Source organism: Garra rufa, chromosome 2, assembly GCF_049309525.1.
Source record: "Garra rufa chromosome 2, GarRuf1.0, whole genome shotgun sequence".
NCBI classification, from domain to species: domain Eukaryota; kingdom Metazoa; phylum Chordata; class Actinopteri; order Cypriniformes; family Cyprinidae; genus Garra; species Garra rufa.
The window spans coordinates 2133608-2156417 of NC_133362.1; the positions used below are offsets into that span (position 1 = coordinate 2133608).

General features: G+C 31.6%; 1 protein-coding gene across 1 annotated transcript in view; it reads left to right on the forward strand.

Annotated features, from left to right (window-relative positions):
• kndc1 (kinase non-catalytic C-lobe domain containing 1) overlaps positions 1-22810 on the forward strand; it is a gene marked incomplete at its 5' end in the record, with an annotated part of 56033 nt that overhangs the window by 27554 nt on the left and 5669 nt on the right. The window contains 12 exons of the mRNA XM_073834526.1: positions 4824-5143; positions 10128-10221; positions 10329-10426; positions 12975-13168; positions 13252-13362; positions 15331-15478; positions 15562-15732; positions 17349-17564; positions 19172-19254; positions 19588-19726; positions 21908-22030; positions 22383-22442. Coding sequence (XP_073690627.1) covers positions 4824-5143; positions 10128-10221; positions 10329-10426; positions 12975-13168; positions 13252-13362; positions 15331-15478; positions 15562-15732; positions 17349-17564; positions 19172-19254; positions 19588-19726; positions 21908-22030; positions 22383-22442 — 1757 coding nt within the window. The remainder of the gene's footprint in view (positions 1-4823; positions 5144-10127; positions 10222-10328; positions 10427-12974; positions 13169-13251; positions 13363-15330; positions 15479-15561; positions 15733-17348; positions 17565-19171; positions 19255-19587; positions 19727-21907; positions 22031-22382; positions 22443-22810) is intronic.

Below are 22810 nucleotides of genomic sequence, written 5' to 3' on the forward strand. Positions count from 1 at the left end.
GTTAGAAATTTAGTTAATTATTTATTTTAGTTTATCTATTTATTTTTTTATCAGCATTTTAACATTGTTTTGTAATTATTTGGGAGGTTTTATTTATTTATTTAGATAATTATGTATTTATTTATTTATTTATTGGTCTGGCTTTCTTTATTTGTAATGCAAAAAATATGGTTGTGTTTTCTAAACATGCTTAAACATGCTTTGTAATTATTAGGTAGGTTTTATTTAGTTAATTAATTTAGTTAATTGTGTATTTATTTATTATTTTATTTATTTATTTTGGTCTGGCTTTCTGTATTTGTAGTGCAAAAATGGTTGTTTTTAATTTATTGGTCTGTAGGTTTTATTTAGTTAAGGAATTTATATATTTATTTATATATTAAATTTCTTTCTGTATTTCTATTAATGAATTTTGTTATTTATTTATTTATTTATTGGTCTGGCTTTCTGTATTTGTAGTGCAAAAAATGGTTTTGTTTTTAAAAAAACAAGATAAATCTACCTAAGCAAACCTGTGTAAGATAATATATCGGCATTTCAACTTTTTTTTTTTTTTTTTGTATTTTAATTATTAGGTAGGTTTTCTTTATTTAGTTAATTAATTTAGTTAACACCACTCCAGTCCATCAGTTAACATCTTGAGAAGACAAAAGCTGAAATAAATCTATCATTAAGAAAACATTTTAAACCATTATGGAGTCCATAATCCATAATAACACTTCCTCCAGTGAAAAAAAGTGGTCTGGTCTGAATCAGGAAAGAAATCTGCACCATTCACAAGCCAAAATAGCAACAAATATGATTTTGACAACAAGAGATGGACTTTTTTACTTGAGGAAGCTTTATTGTTGTCTTAACCGTTGTCTTGATGGATTTAAGTCAGCTTTTGTCTTCTTAAGATGTTAACTGATAGACTTGAGTGGTGTGGATTACTTGTGTATTATTGTGATGTTTTTATCAGCTGTTTGACTCTCATTCTGACGGCACCCATTCACTCCAGAGGATCCATTGGTGAGACAGTGATAGAATGACACATCTCTACAAATCTGATGAAGAAACAAAGTCTTCTACATCTCAGATGGCCTGAGAATGACCACATTTTCAGCATATTTTCATTTTTGAGTGAACTATTGGTTTAATTACTAAAGAATATGGCAACAGTTGGAAATAAAGAGACATTTCAAATATGTTGTTTTGCTTAGATGGACATTCAGCACTGTTTTATATTGACCTTGGAATCTCTGTTGTAGTCTGATTAGTGTTTAGGGGTGAATGATAGCCTGTTTTAGAGATGTTTTATTTGCAGTTTTGTGACTTTGATTGACTGTTGAAGGCAAATATAAAAGACTGAGTGTTTCTTCGACGCTGCCAGACTCGCTGAGAGCTCGCGCTGCTTGTTATTGGAAACCAGTTGCTGGGAAACTAAAGCAGATGATGGGAGTTTTCATCCCGTCTGTCGCCCGGCGCTCTCCATTCTACTCGTTCCAAACACTCACGGCGATGTTTTCCTTCGTCTTTTATGGTCTTTGTGCTCATGCACATCACACACACACTTGTACGAGTGCAAACAAACACACACACACACACACACACTTACAGCAAAGCACAGGTGTAAATCACACACAAACACGGCCCAGTCAGAAAGCAGGAGCAAATAAGGACATAGAAAAAGAAAGTCAGTCAGTACAAAGTGTGATGTTTTATGTAAAAGTTAGCATAGATATTCAGAAAGATAGGAGAACAGATGGACAAATGATAGGATAGATAAATATTTAGATGGATGGATAGATAGATTGATTGGATGGGTGGAAGATGGATAGGATGAATAGATAAATGGGAATGGACAGACGGACAAATGCTTAGTGGATTGATGAGTACATGGATGGATGGATAGAAGGACAGATGGATGATATGATAGATAGATGGACAGATGGATGGATGAATAGATTGATTGATGGATGGACATACCGATGGATGGATGGATGGGTAAAGAGACAGATGGACTGACGGATGGATAGGTGATGGATAGATGTATGGATGGACTGATCGATGGATAGATGGACGGACAGATGGATAGATGGATGAATGAATGGACAGATGGATGGATAGATAAATGTACGGATGGATTAATGGATGAATGGACGGATGGATAGGTAGATAGATGGACGAATGGATGGATGAATAAATGGATGGATGAATGAATGGATGGATGGATAGATAGATGAATGAATGGACAGGTGGATGGGTAGATAGATGGACAGATGGATAGATGGACAGACAGACAGAGCGATGGATGGATAGATGGACAGATGGATGGATGGATGGATAGATGGATGAACAGACAGATGAATAAATGAATGGACAGATGGATGGTAGAAGGATGGATAAATGAATAAATGGACAGCTGGATGGGTAGATGGATGTATAGATGGATTAATAAATGGACAGATAGATGGATGGACAGACAAAGTGACAGAAGGATAGATGGACAGACGGATGGACAGATGGATAGATGGACAGACGGATGGACAGATGGATAGATGGACAGACAGACAGAGCAACAGATGGTTAATTCGGAAGGATATATAGATGGACAGATAGATGGATGGACAGACAGATGAATAAATTAATGGAGAGATGGATGGATGAATGATTGAATAAATGGACAGATGGACGATGGATGGATGGATGGATGAATAAATGGACAGATGCATGGATGGATAGATGGACGGACAGACGGAGGATGGATGAATAAATGCATGGATGGATGGATAGACAGACAGATGGATGGATGGACGGATGGATGGATGGATAGATGATAAACAGACAGATTGATGGATGGATGGACAGATGGATGAATGGTTGATGGATAGATGCGTAGACAAATGGATAGATAGATGGGCCAAAAGACTGACAGACAGGTGGATGGATGGATGGATAGATGGATAGGTAGATAGATGGGTGGACGGATAAACAGATGGATAATGGATAGACGGACAGACGGATGGATAGATGGGTGGATGATGGATGGATGAATGAATAGACAGGTGAATGGATAGATAGATGAACAGACAGACGGATGAATGAATAGATTGATTAATGGATGGATGGGTGGGTGGGTAGATAGACAGATGGACAGATTAATGGATGATGCATAGATGGACAGACAGAGACTAACAGATAGTTGGATGGATGGATGATAGTTAGATAGACAGACAGATAGATGAATAGATTTATTGATGGATGGATGGATGGATGGATGGATGGATGGGTGGATGGATGGACAGACAGATGGATGGATGGATTGATTGATTGATAATGGATGATGGATGGATGCAGAGATGGATAGACAAATGGATGGATAGATGGGCCAAAAGACTGACAGACAGGTGAATGGGTGGTTAGATTGACCAATGATAGATAGATGGCCAGACGGATAGATGAATAGATTGATTGATAGATGAATGGAAGGACAAACGGATGGATGGATGGATGATAGTTAGATAGACAGACAGATAGATGAATAGATTTATTGATGGATGGATGGATGGATGGGTGGATGGATGGACAGACAGATGGATGGATGGACAGACAGATGAATAAATTAATGGAGAGATGGATGGATGAATGATTGAATAAATGGACAGATGGACGATGGATGGATGGATGAATAAATGGACAGATGCATGGATGGACAGATGGACGGACAGACGGAGGATGGATGAATAAATGCATGGATGGATGGATAGACAGATGGATGGATGGACGGATGGATGGATGAATAGATGGATAGATGATAAACAGACAGATTGATGGATGGATGGACAGATGGATGAATGGTTGATGGATAGATGGATGAATGGTTGATGGATAGATGCGTAGACAAATGGATAGATAGATGGGCCAAAAGACTGACAGACAGGTGGATGGATGGATGGATGATAGATGGATAGGTAGATAGATGGGTGGACGGATAAACAGATGGATAATGGATAGACGGACAGACGGATGGATAGATGGGTGGATGATGGATGGATGAATGAATAGACAGGTGAATGGATAGATAGATGAACAGACAGACGGATGGATGAATAGATTGATTAATGGATGGATGGGTGGGTGGGTAGATAGACAGATGGACAGATTAATGGATGATGGATGGATGCATAGATGGACAGACAGAGACTAACAGATAGTTGGATGGATGGATGATAGTTAGATAGACAGACAGATAGATGAATAGATTTATTGATGGATGGATGGGTGGATGGACAGACAGATGGATGGATGGATTGATTGATTGATAATGGATGATGGATGGATGCAGAGATGGATAGACAAATGGATGGATAGATGGGCCAAAAGACTGACAGACAGGTGAATGGGTGGTTAGATTGGCCAATGATAGATAGATGGCCAGACGGATAGATGAATAGATTGATTGATAGATGAATGGAAGGACAGACGGATGGATGGATGGATGGTTGGACAGATGTATGGATAGATAGATGGATAGATGGTAGGAAGGCTGACTAGATAAAAGATGGATAGATGAATGATAGATGGATTAATGTTAGATGGATAAATGGATGAATGATGGACGGATGAATAGATAAATGTAAGATAGCTAGATAGATTTTGCACTGACTTTTCTCAATTAAGCATGTATTGTCTCATATTGCAGTAATGAGAGTTGTTTTTTTGCAATGCACAATGAGAATTTTAGAAGAAATGTGTAAAATTATTATATAATCGCATCGCAAATAAATTCTAATAAATATTGTTTTTGAGGTGGACTGTGAAAGTATGTCTGTCTGTGATAGATCTGAATGAGCTGATGGAGGTGCAGTGCGATGCGGCTCCAGACGATGGCGCTGGTGAGTGTGTTTATGGAGCTGAAGCGCTGGAGGACAGCGGCGGCTCTCAGCTCACTCCCGACTGCCCGGAGCTGGACATGGACGACTGTGACTCTCTGATGTCTGAACGGATGCTCTCGGTCTGTAGCGACTCTCAGCGGGCCCCGCGCGGCTCCTCCTGGGCTCTGGGTCTGTACGGGGACGACTGCTTCGGTCAGGACGTGCTGGAATACACACAGAAACTCAGCAGCCACAGCGAATCGCCCACGCTGGAGGACAAATCACAGGTATGCTTCATACATGTTAAAAAAAAATCTAATCTTTATGTGATTGGGTCATATTTTATTCCTAAATCTAAAGAAAAAAAATTGAATTGTTCTTATAAACCATTTAGATTATTTTTCGTAGTGTAAAATAATTTTTCTGACAATTAAACACATTTTTGTCACAACTCTAAATTTTGTAATTATGATTATTCTCAGTGGTGATTCTATTTTACATTAGATATATTTGTAATAATAATCAATAATAATAATAACACAAACTTATTATACATTTAATTGTAATAATAAAATAAGAATACTAATCACCATAATTTATTATTATTATTCTAATTTTTATTTTTAATCATTTGCAATAATAATCAATTTATATAAATAACAACAGTCTAATTTATAATAAATGAATTGTAATAATATTTTAATAATAATAATAATAATAATAATAATAATAATATATAAATAATAATCATTATAGATTATTATTATACATTTGTAATAATAACCAATAATAAAAAACAGTGTAATTTGTTATAAATTAAATTGTAATAATACTTTAATAATAATATAATAATAAAAAGCAGCATAAATTATTAATACTATTGTTATAATAATAATAATAATAATAATAATAATAATTATTATTATTATTATTATTATTATTATATTTTTTGTAGTGTAAAATAATTTTTATGACAATTAAAAACATTTTGCCACAATTCTCAATTTAGTTTTTTTATTTTTATTCTCAGTGGTGATTCTATTTTTAAATTAGATTTCATTTTCATATTTTCTGTTTTAATTTAATTTTGTTTTTGTTTTGTTTTTATTAATGTTCATATAGTTTTTATTCATTTGTATTTATTTGTTTTAGTTTATTTAGTTTTAAATTCATAAGATTTTGGTATAAAATTATATCATATGAAAATAATTGCATGAAAATAATGACTTTTTTTTATTTTAGGCTTTTATTTTATATGATTTTTTTTTTCTTGTGCTGATGTGTCTTGTGTCTGTTCTGTTATTGTCCCAATGCTGATTTCCGGTGTTTATTTAATGCTAACTGAATTGAAAGGACCCACATTTCCTAGAGCCAGAGTTTTTCCAGGTACAGTATCCTAAACAACCTTCATTTTCATAGAAAGAGCTTTAGTGAATAAAGAACTTCCATCATTCATATATTCAGAAAGTGGTGCAGGTTTCAAGTGTAGTATTTGATATTTACATGATAAAATCTAACATTTAGAGCAGAATAGAAGCACTCAGAGAGTGTGTGATGCTTTGATGGTGGTCGAGGGCTGTTTTTATGAGGAGCTCTACAGGAGGAACGGAGCTGCAGTTGGACTTCAAAGCGCTGACCATCGATCTCTGTTACCATAGAGAGAAATACAGAGAGTTCACATCGCACAGACTTCATCCTGATCATATGCACTGCTGATCAAAAGATCAGGCTCAATAGGATACTTTATTCATCAAGGACACATAATATTGATCAAAAGTGACAGTATAGACATTTATAATGTTACAAAAGATTGCTATTTCAAATAAATGCTCTTCTTTTTAATGTTCTATTCATCTGTGAATCCTGAAAAATAAAATGTATGATGGTTTCCACTGAAAATCACATTGAGTCCAATCACACAAAGCCATAGAATTTATGCTAGACTCAAAATAAGATCATTCTGCTTCTCAAAAACATGTCTTGCTGGATAATGCAGCTTAAAGGAACACTCCACTTTTTTTTTGGAAATAGGCTCATTCTCCAACTCCCCCCGAGTTAATAAGTTGAGTTTTACCGTTTTGAAATCCATTCAGCCGTTCTCCTGTTCTGGCGATATCACTTTTAGCATAGCTTAGCATAGATCATTGAATCCTATTAGACCGATAGCATCACGTTCAAAAATGACCAACGAGTTTCGGTATTTGTCCTATTTAAAACTTGACTCTTCTGTAGTTATATCGTGTACTAAGACCGGCGGAAAATGTAAAGATGCGATTTTCTAGGCTGATAAGATTAGGAACTACACTCCCATTCCGGCGTAATAGTCAAGGAAGTTTGCTGCCGTAATATGGCCGAAGCAGGAGCAGTAATATCACGCAGCACCTGAAATGAGTTCCCAGCTAGGTTAGCATTTGCACATGTGCTGTGTGATATTACTGCTAAACCAGCTTCTGTTAGAAGGTCAAGGTCAAGACATACTTCAGGTTGGCTTGAGAAAGCCTAGCCTGAAAGTTTAAAGCAGTTATAAAAGCTTGAAGTTTGAACATTTAGATAAATGGATTAGATGATTAACATGTTGCTAGCATAATTAACATGTAGTTAGCATGTTGTTAATCATGTTTTTAGCATGAGTAGCCTGTTACTAGCATGGTTGGCATGTAGTTAGCTTTTTGCTAGTATGTTTATAACATGATTAGCATGCAGTTAGCATGTTGTTAATCATGTTTTTAACATGATTAGCAGGTTGATAGCATGATTAACATGTAATTAGCATGTTCTTAATCATGTTTATAGCATGATTAGCATGTTACTAGTGTGTTGTTAACATGATTAGCAAGTTACTGGCATGTTGCTAACATGACATGATTAACATGTTGCTAGCATGTTAGCATGATTAGCAAGTTACTAACGTTGTTAGCATGATTAGCAAGTTACTAGCATGTTGTTAGCATGATTAGCATGTTACTAGCATGTTGCTAGTATGATTAATGTGTTGCTAGCATGTTGTTATCATGATTAACGTGTTGCTAGCATGTTAGCATGATTAACGTGTTGCTAGCATGTTGCTATCATGATTAACGTGTTGTTAGCATGTTGCTAGCATGATTAACGTGTTGCTAGCATGATTAACGTGTTGCTAGCATGTTGCTAGCATGATTAACGTGTTGTTAACATGTTGCTAGCATGATTAACATGTTGCCATAGCATGTTGTTGCTAGCATGATTAACGTGTTGTTAGCATGATTAACGTGTTGTTAGCATGTTGTTAGCATTATTAACGTGTTGCTAGCATGTTGCTAGCATGATTAATGTGTTGCTATCATGATTAACGTGTTGTTAGCATGTTGCTAGCATGATTAACGTGTTGTTAGCATGATTAACGTGTTGTTAGCATGTTGCTAGCATGATTAACGTGTTGTTACCATGATTAACGTGTTGTTACCATGATTAACGTGTTGCTAGCATGATTAACGTGTTGCTAGCATGTTGCTAGCATGATTAACGTGTTGCTAGCATTATTAACGTGTTGTTAGCATGTTGCTAGCATGATTAACGTGTTGCTAGCATTATTAACGTGTTGTTAGCATGTTGCTAGCATGATTAATGTGTTGTTACCATGATTAACTTGTTGCTAGCATGATTAACGTGTTGCTAGCATGTTGCTAGCATGATTAACGTGTTGCTAGCATGATTAACGTGTTGTTAGCATGTTGCTAGCATGATTAACGTGTTGTTAGCATGTTGCTAGCATGATTAACGTGTTGCTAGCATGTTGCTAGCATGATTAACTAGCATGATTAACGTGTTGCTAGCATGTTGCTAGCATGATAAACGTGTTGCTAGCATGATTAACGTGTTGCTAGCATGTTGCTAGCATGATTAACGTGTTGTTAGCATGTTGTTATCATGATTAACGTGTTGCTAGCATGTTGTTAGCATGATTAACGTGTTGCTAGCATGTTGCTAGCATGTTTAACATGTTGTTAGCATGTTGCTAGCATGATTAACGTGTTGCTAGCATGTTGTTGCTAGCATGATTAACATGTTGCCATAGCATGTTGTTGCTAGCATGATTAACGTGTTGTTAGCATGATTAACGTGTTAGCATGTTGCTAGCATGATTAACGTGTTGTTAGCATGTTGTTAGCATGATTAACGAGTTGCTAGCATGTTGCTAGCATGATTAACGTGTTGCTAGCATGTTGCTAGCATGATTAATGTGTTGCTAGCATGATTAACGTGTTGCTAGCATGTTGCTAGCATGATTAACGTGTTGTTAGCATGTTGCTAGCATGATTAACGTGTTGTTAGCATGTTGCTAGCATGATTAATGTGTTGTTAGCATGTTGCTAGCATGATTAACGTGTTGTTAGCATGTTGCTAGCATGATTAACGTGTTGCTAGCATGTTGCTAGCATGATTAACGTGTTGCTAGCATGTTGCTAGCATGATTAATGTGTTGTTAGCATGTTGCTAGCATGATTAATGTGTGTTAGCATGTTGCTAGCATGATTAACGTGTTGCTAGCATGTTGTTGCTAGCATGATTAACGTGTTGCCATAGCATGTTGTTGCTAGCATGATTAACGTGTTGTTAGCATGATTAACGTGTTAGCATGTTGCTAGCATGATTAACGTGTTGTTAGCATGTTGTTAGCATGATTAACGTGTTGCTAGCATGTTTGCTAGCATGATTAACGTGTTGCTAGCATGTTGCTAGCATGATTAATGTGTTGCTAGCATGATTAACGTGTTGCTAGCATGTTGCTAGCATGATTAACGTGTTGTTAGCATGTTGCTAGCATGATTAATGTGTTGTTAGCATGTTGCTAGCATGATTAACGTGTTGCTAGCATGTTTCTAAAATGATTAACAAGTTACTAACATGATTCTAGTTGTTAGGCTTGGCTAGATAGAAAAGATAAGGCACACTAAGTGAGATCAGAGCTGGGCTGAGTTTGGTGGTTCTAGCTTAAAGCTCTAGAAGGAGTAGCGTTCAGAAATTTTTCTCTCACAAGAATAATAATAAGATGAAGCTTAAATAGCAGATCTGTAACAAAAGCCGTAACACTAAACAAACACTGGTCTAAGGTGGTCTACGTGATTAATCTGGTAGATTTCATGGTGAAGTTGTCTTTTTCCAGCAGGGAAACTTGAAATAAAAACGCTAAACGTGCGTTATGGTTCTGTGAATGCAATGCATGGTTAGTTGCATGTATTTCCAGAGTTTCGATTGGTTCATTAATCTTTTCTTATCTTTGCTCTTGAACAGGAGCTTCACCAGCAGCTGATTATTGAGAGCAGGAATCTGAAAAAGACCAGAACTTTCTACCACAAACTGATTCAGCAAGAGAGGAAAAATAAAGGTACATTAGAAATCCTGGTTACTCACAGTAACTACACACCTGTCCATTAATTCTGCAGTTTAGTTGTTCCTCATTCGTGTGTTTGAGCTGCTGGACTGTGTTTGTAGGGTCAGACGTGAAGGTGATGGTGTCTAAAGTCAAGCTGCAGTTCAATGAGCTCAGAGCCAAAGTTGAGTTTCTGCAGTCTGTCAGGAAATATCTCCAGGTTTGTGCCAAAGCACTCGCTGCTTTTTTCCTCTTCTGTGGTTTTAGAGAAATTTCTCAGCAATGAAATTCAGTTTGCATTTATTTACTATTTTTAATAATAATTTATTAATTATTATCATTATTATACATTTGTAATAATAATAATAACACAGTCTAATTTATTGTAAATTAATTGTAATGATATTTTAATAATAATATAATAATTATAATCATATTATTATTCATATAATAATCATATAATAATTATAACACTGTCTAATTTATTATAAATTAAATGGTAATATTTTAATAATTATATATGAATAATCATCACTGTTATTATTATTATATATTTGTAATAATAATCAATGAATAATAATAACTAATTCATTATCAATTAAATTGTAATAATAACATTAATAATAATAATTAATAATAATATAAGAATAATAATCATATGATAATTATATTGATAATTATAATGATGTAATTGTAATAATAATCAATAAATAATAACACTAATTTATTATAAATTAATTGTAGTAATAATATTATTATACATATACATATTATAATAATAAATTAATAAAAATAATACCTGTCTAATTATAAATTAATTGTAATAATATTTTTATAATATAATAATTATATAATTATATATAATATATTATAATAATTATAATCATTATATTATTATACATTTGTGATAATCAGTAATAATTATAATAATCATAATAACACAGTTTAATTTATTATAAATTAAATGGTAATATTTTAATAATTATATATGAATAATCATCACTGTTATTATTATTTATTTATAATAATAATCAATGAATAATAATAACTAAATTATTGTCAATTAAATTGTAATAATAACATTAAAAATAATAATTAATAATAATATAATAATAATAATCATATGATAATAATATTGTAATTGTAATTATGTAATTGTAATAATAATCAATAAATAATAATTGTAGTAGTATTTTGATAATAATATAATAATATATAATAATAATAATATTATTATACATTTGTAATAATAATCAGTTAATAAAAATAATAATAACACTGTCTAATTTATTATAAATTAACTGTAATAATATTTTATAATACAATAATTATAATCATTGTGTTATTATACATTTGTAATCAGTAATAATAATAATCATAATAACTGTCTAATTTATTATAAATTAAATTGTAATAATATTTTAATAATAATATAATAATAATCATATGATAATTAATACAATTATATTTATTATTATAATGTAATTGTAATATTAATCAATAAATAATAATAACACATTTATTATCAATTAATTGTAATAGTATTTTGATAATAATATAATAATAATAATAATAATAATCAGTAGTAGTAGTAATAATAATAACACTAATTTATTATAAATTAAATTGTAATAATATTTTAATAAGTATATATAAATAATCATCTTCGTTATTTGTAATATTATTATTAATTTATATTATTCAATGAATAATAATAATAATAATAATAATAATAACTAATTAAATTATGAATTAATTATAAATTAATTGTAATATTTTAATAATATAATAATAATAATAATAAGCACAATGATAATTATTATACATTTGTAATAATAATCAATAATAATAACACTGATTAATATATTATAAATTAATTGTAATAATATTGTAAAAATAATATAAGAATAATAATCATGATTATTATTATACATTTGTAATGATAATCAATTAATAAAAATAATAATAACTGATTAATATATTATAAATTCATTGTAATAATATATTTTAATAATAATAAGAAGAAAAATCATCATAGATTATCAATTTATAATAAATAAGATAATAATAGTAATCTATCTCATTTATTATAAATTAAAATAATAATAATCATTTATAATAATAATAATAATAATAATAATAATAGTAGTAGTAGTAATATTTTGAATGTATTATAAATAAATAACAACAATCAATTAATAATAATTACTAATTAATAATAAGTAGTTAACAGATTATTAAAATGTTTAATTTATTAAGATTATTAATTTATAATAAATTAGATGATGATGATAGCCTGTCTTATTAATAACAAAAATATTTTTATTATTTCATTATATTTCATTATTATTGTTATTATCGTTACAAAATAATTGCAGTAAACAATTGTTTTAACAACTGAGCACTTCAACACGTTTCTCTTCAATTTTAAAGCTTTGAAGTTGGTTTATTCAATCAGATTTCACTTCTCAGCTCTTTAGCAATTTATCTAGTATTTAAAAGTTTCTAAAATCACCAAGGTGAACCGTAAATACACTGTAAGCCACTTAAAATAGTAGCATTTTTGCTAAGTAAATAAATGTAAAATGTATTGTTAGTTATTGGTAAAATAAATATATTTTTATTAGTGTCTTTGTCCTATTTTTGTTGCCTCAAGTGTTTTATATCCAAGTAAGCAACAAATCATTTGAGGGAATGTGAGCTGATTGAACAGTTTAAACACCAGTATTGTATGATTTAGTTTGTAACACAGGTGTTTTGTGTTGTAGGTGTTGTCAGTGGATCAGTGGGGTTTAGCGCTCTCTCTGCTGCCCTCTTTTGCCACATGTGGATCTGCGCCTCTGGAGCTGCAGCATTCGGAGGATCCTGCACTTCTGCACTTCCTGTGTGAGCAGCGCAGAGGGAAAGGCTGTCCGCTAGTGTCTGCGACTCCTAGAGGACTCATGGCCTATCTGTACGCCAGGTACTGATGTGTATGAATGCATGAGAAAATGACTCTTCCGCTGGTGTAAACCTCATCACTGATATCTGTTCTGACGCTAACAGGAACGCTCACACCAAGGGATTTATTCAGCAGTTTTTCTACACGTATCGCTACTTCTGCACCACGGAGGAGCTTCTGCAGTTTCTAATGGACAAATTAAACAGCACACTGGGGTACGAATGAAATATATGTGAGCACTGTAACAGATTAAACTAGAAAAGGTGAACTGGTCAAGAAAACTTTGATGTTGGCTTTAAAAAATAGATGGATGGATAGATGGGTGATGGATGATGGAGGAATGGATGGATGGGTGGATAGATGGGTGATGAATGGAAGGATGGATGGATGGATGGATGGATGGATGGGTGGATGGATGGGTGGATAGATGGGTGATGGATGAATAGATGGATGGATGATGGAGAAATGGATGGATGGGTGGATGGGTGAATAGATGGATGAATTGATGGATGGATAGATGGATGGACGATTGATAGATAGATGGATGAATTGATGGATGGATGATGGATAGATGGATGAATGGGTGAATTGATGGATGGATGATTGGATGAATAGATAGATGAATGGATAGTTGGATGATGGATGAATGAATGGGTGGATAGATGGATGGATGATGGATGAGTGGATGGATGTATGATAGATGAATGAATGGGTGGATGGATGATGGATGGATAGATGGGTGGATAGATTGATGGATGGATGGATGATAGATGGATGAGTGAGTGTGTGTGTGGATGGATGGGTGGATAGATGGTTGGACGATTGATGGATAGATGGATGAGTGAGTGGATGGATGGATGGATGGATGGATGAAGAATTGATGGATTGATAGATTGAAGGATGAATAAATAGATGATGGAAAATTGGAGGAATGGATGATGGATAGATAGATGATGGATGGATGGATGGTTGGATGATGGATGGATGAATGGGTGGATAGATGGATGGATTGATGATGATGGATGGATGAGTGGATGGATGGATGGATGGATGGATGAAGAATTGATGGATTGATAGATTGAAGGATGAATAAATAGATGATGGAAAATTGGAGGAATGGATGATGGATAGATAGATGATGGATGGATGGATGGTTGGATGATGGATGGATGAATGGGTGGATAGATGGATGGATTGATGATGATGGATGGATGAGTGGATGGATGAATGGGTGGATGGATGGATGAATGGATGGATGGATAGATCGTGGATAGATGAATGGATGAATGGATGGATGGTTGGATAATGGATGGATGAATGGGTGATAGATGGATGGATTGATGATGATGGATAGATGGGTGGATGGATGGATGGATGGATGGATAGATGAGTGGATGGATGGATGGATGGATGGATAGATGAGTGGATGGATGGATGGATGGATGGATGGATGGATGAGTGAGTGGATGGATGGATGAATGGATGAGGGATGGATTGATAGATGGAAGGATGGATGGATGGATGGATAGATGATGAATGAATGGATTATGGATAGATGGATGGATGGATGAGTGGATGGATGGTTGGACGGACGATGGATGGATGGATGAGTGAGTGGATGGATGGATGGATGGATGAGGGATGGATTGATAGATGGAAGGATGGATGGATGGATGGATGGATGGATGGATGGATAGGTGGATGAATGAATGGATTATGGATAGATGGATGGATGGATGAATGGGTGAATGGATGGATGATGGATGGGTGAATAGATGGATGAATGATAGATAGATGGATGGATGGATGGATGCATGGATGGATAGATATAGGATGGTGGATGGATAGATAGACTGATAGATAAATGGATGGTGGATGGATGGATGGATGGATGGATGGATGGATGGATGGATAGATAGATGGATGAGTGAGTGAGTGGATGGATGAATGGATGAGGGATGGATGGATGATGGATAGATAGATGGATGAATGGGTGAATAGAAGGATGAATAGATGATTTTTAGATAGATGTAAAATGTTAAAGTATTAAGATGTTCAGCCCACATAATTAAGATGTACAGAAAGAGTAAATGATCCACAGTCTAACACTAATTAAATAATTATCTCTAGGAAGTTAAATGAAATGAAATGTAATTATGTTCTCATTAACTGTGAAACTGCAGAGCGAATGAAGATCCCTCATCAGACGGAGCAAAAGTCTATCAGCGCACTCTGGATTTATTACACTTCTGGATTGAAGACGCACAGTTAGTGGACTTCAGCTCCAGCTGCAGACTCCTGCACACGCTGGACGCCTTCCTGACCACTGAGGTCAAAAGATGATCTATTAAACTGCTGGTTTAGACAGAGAGCTTGAATGTGTGTAAAATAACCGAGGTACACTGTGTCTTCAGGTCGCTCCTGTGGACAGGCGAGGAGAGAGTTTGCTGGTATCGCTCCAGGCCTCGCCCAAAAAGAGGCGTGTATACAGCCCATCATGTGCGTTTGTCTCCTCCATCAGCAGCACAGACGATGAGGAGAACCTCTCAGCGAACTCCTCATCCATCGAAGATGCAGCTCGAAAGGTCTGTCAAAATCATTTAAGGCAAGAAACCACAGGTCATTGGTGTAATCATATTTATAGATGTCACCATACTTGCATTACCAATTGACAAATGGGACCCTGGATCTTTGTAGCAATAGCCAAATATACATTGTATGGGTCAAAATTAACAAATATTTATTTTATGCCAAGAATCATTAGGACATTAAGTAAAGATCATGTTCCATGAAGATATTTTGTAAATTTCCTATTGTAAATATATCAAAACATAATTTTTGATTAGTAATATGCATTGCTAAGAACTTCATTTGGACAACATTAAAGGCGCTTTTCTCAATATTTAGATTTTTTTAGCACCCTCAGATTCCTGATTTTCAAATAATTGTATCTCGGCCAAATATTATCCTAACCTAAGCTTATTTATTCAGCTTTAAGATGATGTATAAATCTCAGTTTCAAAAAAAATTGAGCTTTATGATTGGTTTTGTGGTTCTAGGGTCACAAATAGTTTTTTTTTTTTTTTTTGTATTACCAGTTTTCTGAAAGGCTATGGTTAAATTTGCATTTAAAAGACATTGATAACAGCCCATTGGAAACACAACCATCCAGTGAACCCAGGAACTGAAACAAGTCTAGAAAGAAAAGACAGTATATGCTTACAAATAAAAATAGGCATTTGTTTAAAAAGATGGTCGTTAGGTACCAAATTAGGATTAAGGCTGAGGAAAATAATACTTTGTAACCTGGTCTTGGTATCATCTTGTGATGATTTTATGTTATTTTTTAAATTAAATAAATTTTTATTTCATTGAAAATTTGATTTTGTTTTATTTTTATTTATTTATGAATTTATTTTATTTTTGTGTTTTTTTTTTTTTTTTCATTTTTAATTTTAGTTGCATTTATTTGTTATTTTGTTTTATTTTCATTAAAACAAAATCAAAATCTTATTTTGCTTACTCCATTGGCAGATTAATTTGCTTGTTTCAAGCAAAAACACACTTCATTTTAACTTTTTTTTTCTGAAAACAAGACAATAATTTTTACTTGTCTAGGAAAACCTTCTTGATTTAAGAATTTTAAGATATTTTGGCTGGAAGCAAGACAAAAAATATAAGTAATATTTTTAATAATGTCAGAAAAAACAGACAGGAAACACTATTTTTTTTTTTTTACTATTTGGGGGGAATAAAATGTAAAAAAAAAAATCAAGCAAATTCTGTATGAACAAATCCCTCTGTAAAAACCTTCAGGATATAGACATGAATAAAAATGTAAAGTTTAATGTGTGTCAGTGCTACTGAAGTGGAGATTCATGGCTCAGTGTGGGAGAAAAAACTCATTTTGAGAAAACAGCCTTTAAAAATATGTATTGTAATTGAAATCTATTGACACAAATAGATAAAGTGCTATAAAAGAAACACTTAACAGTGTCTTTTGGGTGTTTTTCGTTCCACTAGTCTGAAAAAACACTTTGTGAAAAACCAAAAAGCCCAAAATCTCAAACTTGACAGCTGCATGAAAAAACTGCATTTTGTGTCTACAACATTCATTTCAAACAATTGATTAGAAGCCAATCGTCTGACAGCTGATGTATTGTGTTCTTCTTGTGATATTTATGCGTTGACGTGTGTGCAGGGTTTCCAGTGGCGTGTGTCGCGTGTGGTGGAGCCCCAGACGGCCCAGAGTAAAGAGAAAGTGTTCTCCATCGCTGCGGCTCTTCCTCGGCCGTGTTATGCCTCTCTGATGAGTCAGCTGAACAACACCAATCTCAGATCAGAGGACAGACTTCCCTTCAGTCAGAGCGAACACACGCCGACACACATCGCACAACAGCTCACCTTACTGGAGCAGGTCAACATAAACACACCTCAACTCATTAGTGAAATATACAGCTCATGCTATATGGACACTTACACCACTCAGAAATTGTGAAACATTATTACAATTAAAAAAAAAACATTTTCTATGTGAATATCTGTTTAAATGCAATTGATTGCTGTGATCAAAACTGAATTATCAAATATATCAAAATTTTGGATTAGTAATATGCATTGCTAAGAACTTCATTTAGACAACTTTAACTTTTTTCTTATTATTTAGAATTTTTTTGCATGCATAGTTATTTATTACATACACTTATTTATTCAGCTTTCAAATAATATATAAATCTTAATTTAAAAAAAAATTACTCTTATGAAATGTTATGGTTAAATTTGCATTTAAAAGAATGATAACAGCCCATTGAAAACACAACCAACCAAACAAAAGACAGTATGCTTACAAATAAAAATAGACATGGACATTAGGTACCTAATTAAGATGGGAAAGAGGAAAATAATACTTTGTATCCTTTTTTTAAAAATAATGTATTTATTTTATTATTTAATAGTTTGTTATTTTATATTTTATATATTTCTTTAATTTTATATTGTATTTTATATATTATTTTTATTTATTTAGTTTGGTTTTTTATTTTGTATTTTTTTTTTACTTGTTTTTTAATTATATATATATATATATATATATATATATATATATATATATATATATGTGTGTATTTTATTTTACATATTATGTTTATTTATGTATTTATTTTATTATTTTTTTATCTTATTTAATAGTTTTTTTAATTTATATATATTTATTAATGTATTTATTTTATTTATGGTTTATTATTTTATTGTTTATATATTTTGTTTTTAATTATTTATTTATTTATTTATTTTTAAACTTTAATACATTTTTCAAAAATGCATTTAAGGCATTATCTAATTAAAAATATGCACTGATTTGCATTTATTTCCAGAACAAAAAACCCAAAACATTTATAATGTTAAAAGATTTCTAATTCAAATAAATGCTCTCCTTTTGAACTTTCTATTCATCTGTGAATTCTGAAAAATAAAATGTATGACGGTTCCACAAAAATATTGTATAATATTCAGATAATAATCATAAATGTTTCTTGAGCAGAAAATCAGTGTGTCAGACACTGACACTGAAGACTGCAGTAATGATGATGAAAATTCAGCTTTGATCACAGAAATAAATTACATTTTACAATATGTTCACGTAGAAAACACTTATTCTAAATTGCAATAATATTTCACAATTTGTAATGCATTTTTGATCAGATGACTTCTTTCTAAAACATAAAAAACTTAATTATTCCAAACTTTTGAATGGTAGTGTAATCCATAATGTATGAATGTCTTTAATTTCTAATTTTTTATCATCGTTTCTTTGCATCCTATTTTATTTGACATTTTCAGCTTATTCTCCTATTTTTTCTGCTATGTTCTCACACTGTAATTTCATGATCCAACTCTAGGTGGAGACACATGATCATATATTTTATTTTCATGCATTCTGGATCTCAGACTTTGTATGAGGACAGAATCATCTCTCATATGCCAGGTTTTAATTCAATATGTATGTTCATGTCTTGCCATCTGCAGGAAATATTCCAGGACTGTCATCCGGTTCACTTTCTGAACTCAAGAGCTCATGGAGTAACAGAAAACTCTGGAAATGTTTCCAGGTGAGTTTCCACACTTATAAAACATTCAAAAATGTACATAAATAGATAATTGAGACAATTCAAGCAGCGACCATCTATATTAAATCACAAACTTGTTTAAAAATGTTTCTAATCCTTGTATAGTACTAAAAAAAAAATCTGATCTTTTTAAATGACCTGAGAAAAGCAAAAAGGTAGTTAAAATTGTGGAAAATCTTCAAAATAGTGACCATGCAAAATATTTTACATACATAAAAATAATATTCGCCTAAAATCTGGATTTTAAAATAGTGCAGGTGTTTATATATATATATATCCAGTATGTGTGATGGTAACTGTGTAAATGTTGGTCAGGTGTGCGTCTCCAGCCTCCTCACCTGTAGAGGGCAGCAGTGTGTTGGTGAATGAAGGGCCGCTGCAGAGACTCCTCACAAATGCAGACTGTGTCACCAACTGGGTTTCTGCTGAACTGGTCATCTGTGACTCAGTCAAGGTGATTCCTAAGCGTTCACTAAACATTTAGCTATTATATCCATTGGCTTTCCTATTATTATTTCTCTATTTCTGTTTCTTTTCTGCTCTTGAGTCTATGGCAGCCCATAGAACCGCTTGCAGGAAAGTTGTAAAATTTGGCACACTGATAGAGAACAGTCTTAACATTTATTTATTTATTTATTTATTTATATATATATATATATATATATATATATTATTTAAATATATTTGAACTTAAAACTATATACATGTAGGCTGTGGCTTCAACATATTTTTATTTTGGTTGTTTTTTTAATCAAATATAATATAATATAATATAAATATAATATACTACTATTTTTATAGTTTTTGTTAATATTTTTAATTAGATTGTGTTTTTTATATTCTGTGTTCATTCAAATTTTCCTTAATGTTTTAGAAATTCTGTTGTGTATTTTTGTCATTTTTATTAGTTGTTTGTTGCAATATGTTTTTAATAATAATAATAATAATTTTTTATATATATATATATATATATATATATATATATATATATATATATAAATATGTAGTGTTACTATTTTAGTTTTTGTTATTATTTTAAATTCGATTTCACTTTTATATTTTCTGATCATTTTAATTTTACTTAATGTTTAAGTAATTTAGTTTTTTGTCAATTAAAAACATGACAAAAAAACTACTTTTAAAGCAGACAAAAATGCAACAGATTTGCAAAACAAGTAAAATTAAAATAAACAGGAAATAAAAAAAATAAATTCTAATTAAAATTATTAACAAAAACTATATATATAATATTAAAATATTGAAACATTACTATTGTAGTTTGTGTTAATATTTTTAAATTAGATTTTATTTTGGATATTTCTTTGTCTTTTTATTTTACTTTTTTTTTTTTAATTATGTTGTGTTTTTGTAATGTTTTTACTAATAACTTTACTAAATATAAATATAGTTTACATTTTTAATGTTTGTGTGTGTATGTAATATGTGTGTATATATATATATATATATATATATATATATATATATATATATGTTTTAATTTAATTATATATTTATTTATTTTTTTAAACATTACAAAAAACAACTATTCAAAAATACAAAAAAAATACATTGTTAACAAAAACTAAAATAGTAATACTGTATCAAAATAAAAATGAATAAAAACTATATATGTATATATATACACACATGCATATATATATATATATATATATATATATATATATATCATATTAAAATATATTTACACTTAATAAAAACTATATGTAGGCTGTGGCTTCAAAACTTAATACACTACTTAATACACTACTTAATACACTACTTAATACACTATTACTATTATAGTTTGTGTTTATGTTTTAAATAATAATAATTTTATTTGTATAGCACTTTTCATACATAAATGCAACTCAAAGTGCTTCACAGGCATGAAACAAACATAAAAACATGAATATAAGATAATTAAAACTTTAAATAATTTAATAAATATAAGCAAATCAAAATAAAATGTAAAAATAAAACACAGTTTTATGACAAAGTGTTTTTGTCATTTGTAATAGTTGCTTTTTATAATGTATTTGTAATATAATTGTAATATAATTAATAACTTAATTAAATATAAATATTTAATAATATATACATGTAGGCTGTGGTTTCAAAACATTTTATTTTTTTAATCAATAATACACTATTAATATACTGTTACTGTTATAGTTTTTGTTCATATTTTAAATCAGATTTTGTTTTTGTTTTTTGTATTCATTTTAATTTTACTTAATGTTTTAGTAATTTTGTTTTGTATTTTTGTATTTTTTATTAGTTGTTTGTTGCAATATGTTTTTAATAATAATAATAATAATTTATATATATATAAATATGTAGTATTTTTATAGTACATCAATCGTACAAAAAAAGCATAACACAAACACTTCCATTATGTGAGCAAAAACCTTGCAAGAACATGTCTGGAGAAAAAAAACAAAGATATTATATCATGCATAAAGAACATATTTTTAGAACCATTAAGTGTTTTTTGCATTGTAACATTAATGCCAATTAAGAACATTTATATCCTTAATTCTCTGATATGCACAGAAATGAATGGCATTTGTATTTATACTTCTCATAATGTTGGTGTGTGCTTGAATATCTCAGTGTGTTTGTGTTTTATTTTTAGGCACAGACGGCTTTACTGGCTCGTTTTCTTGCCGTCGGCAAGTTCTGCTACGAGACGAGAAACTTTGCCACGGCCATGCAGATTTTGTCAGGCCTTGAGAACGTGATTGTGAGGCAATTACCGGTAAGAAACCAAATGCTTTCTCTGTAAGTGATAAATTATCCCGCATAGAGAGAGTGGGAAACCTCATAAGCTCCGCTGTATTTGTTATTTTTGCTGTATCTTATCTGGCGCCCGCAGCAGCTGAAATGTTAATTGCACTTCCGTTTAAACTGATTAAACACTAACTCTATTTAAAAGCATGAAAGGGTTATAATCGACATTCAGCATTTTGTGCACAAACAAAGCCATGTTGGTCATATTTAGTGTGAAATGGAATTGCATGATAAATGCTTCTCATAAGCTGTGCTTTTTCCTGTTTTAATTAGTTTGACGTGTTTCTGTTGTCTTGTTGGTTTGTGGATGTTGAACGCAGGCGTGGAAGCAGCTCTCCATGAAGGTGTGCGAGGTTCTGGAGGAGCTCAGGGCTGTGCAGGTCAGACATAAACAACCAAAACACACATCATGAGAGTCTACAGGGTGCATTTCCTGTTTTAGGGGATTCTTGTCACATGACGACAAAATGACTTCCTGCATGATGGTTATACCAACGTGACTTTGGAAGATGCAATTTTTAATGGTCTTGTTATTTAAAACAAATTGTTATTATATTGATAACTATAAAAATATTATTTAAAATATATTATTATATTATATATGTAACATTATTCATATTAAAAACAATTATTTTTAATTATTAGTATTAATTGTTATTATTTGTTTTTAAATGTGATTGTTCTAATAATGAAAACAGTATAAATATAAAACAAAACTGCTGATCAATTGTTTTATTTATTTTAATAT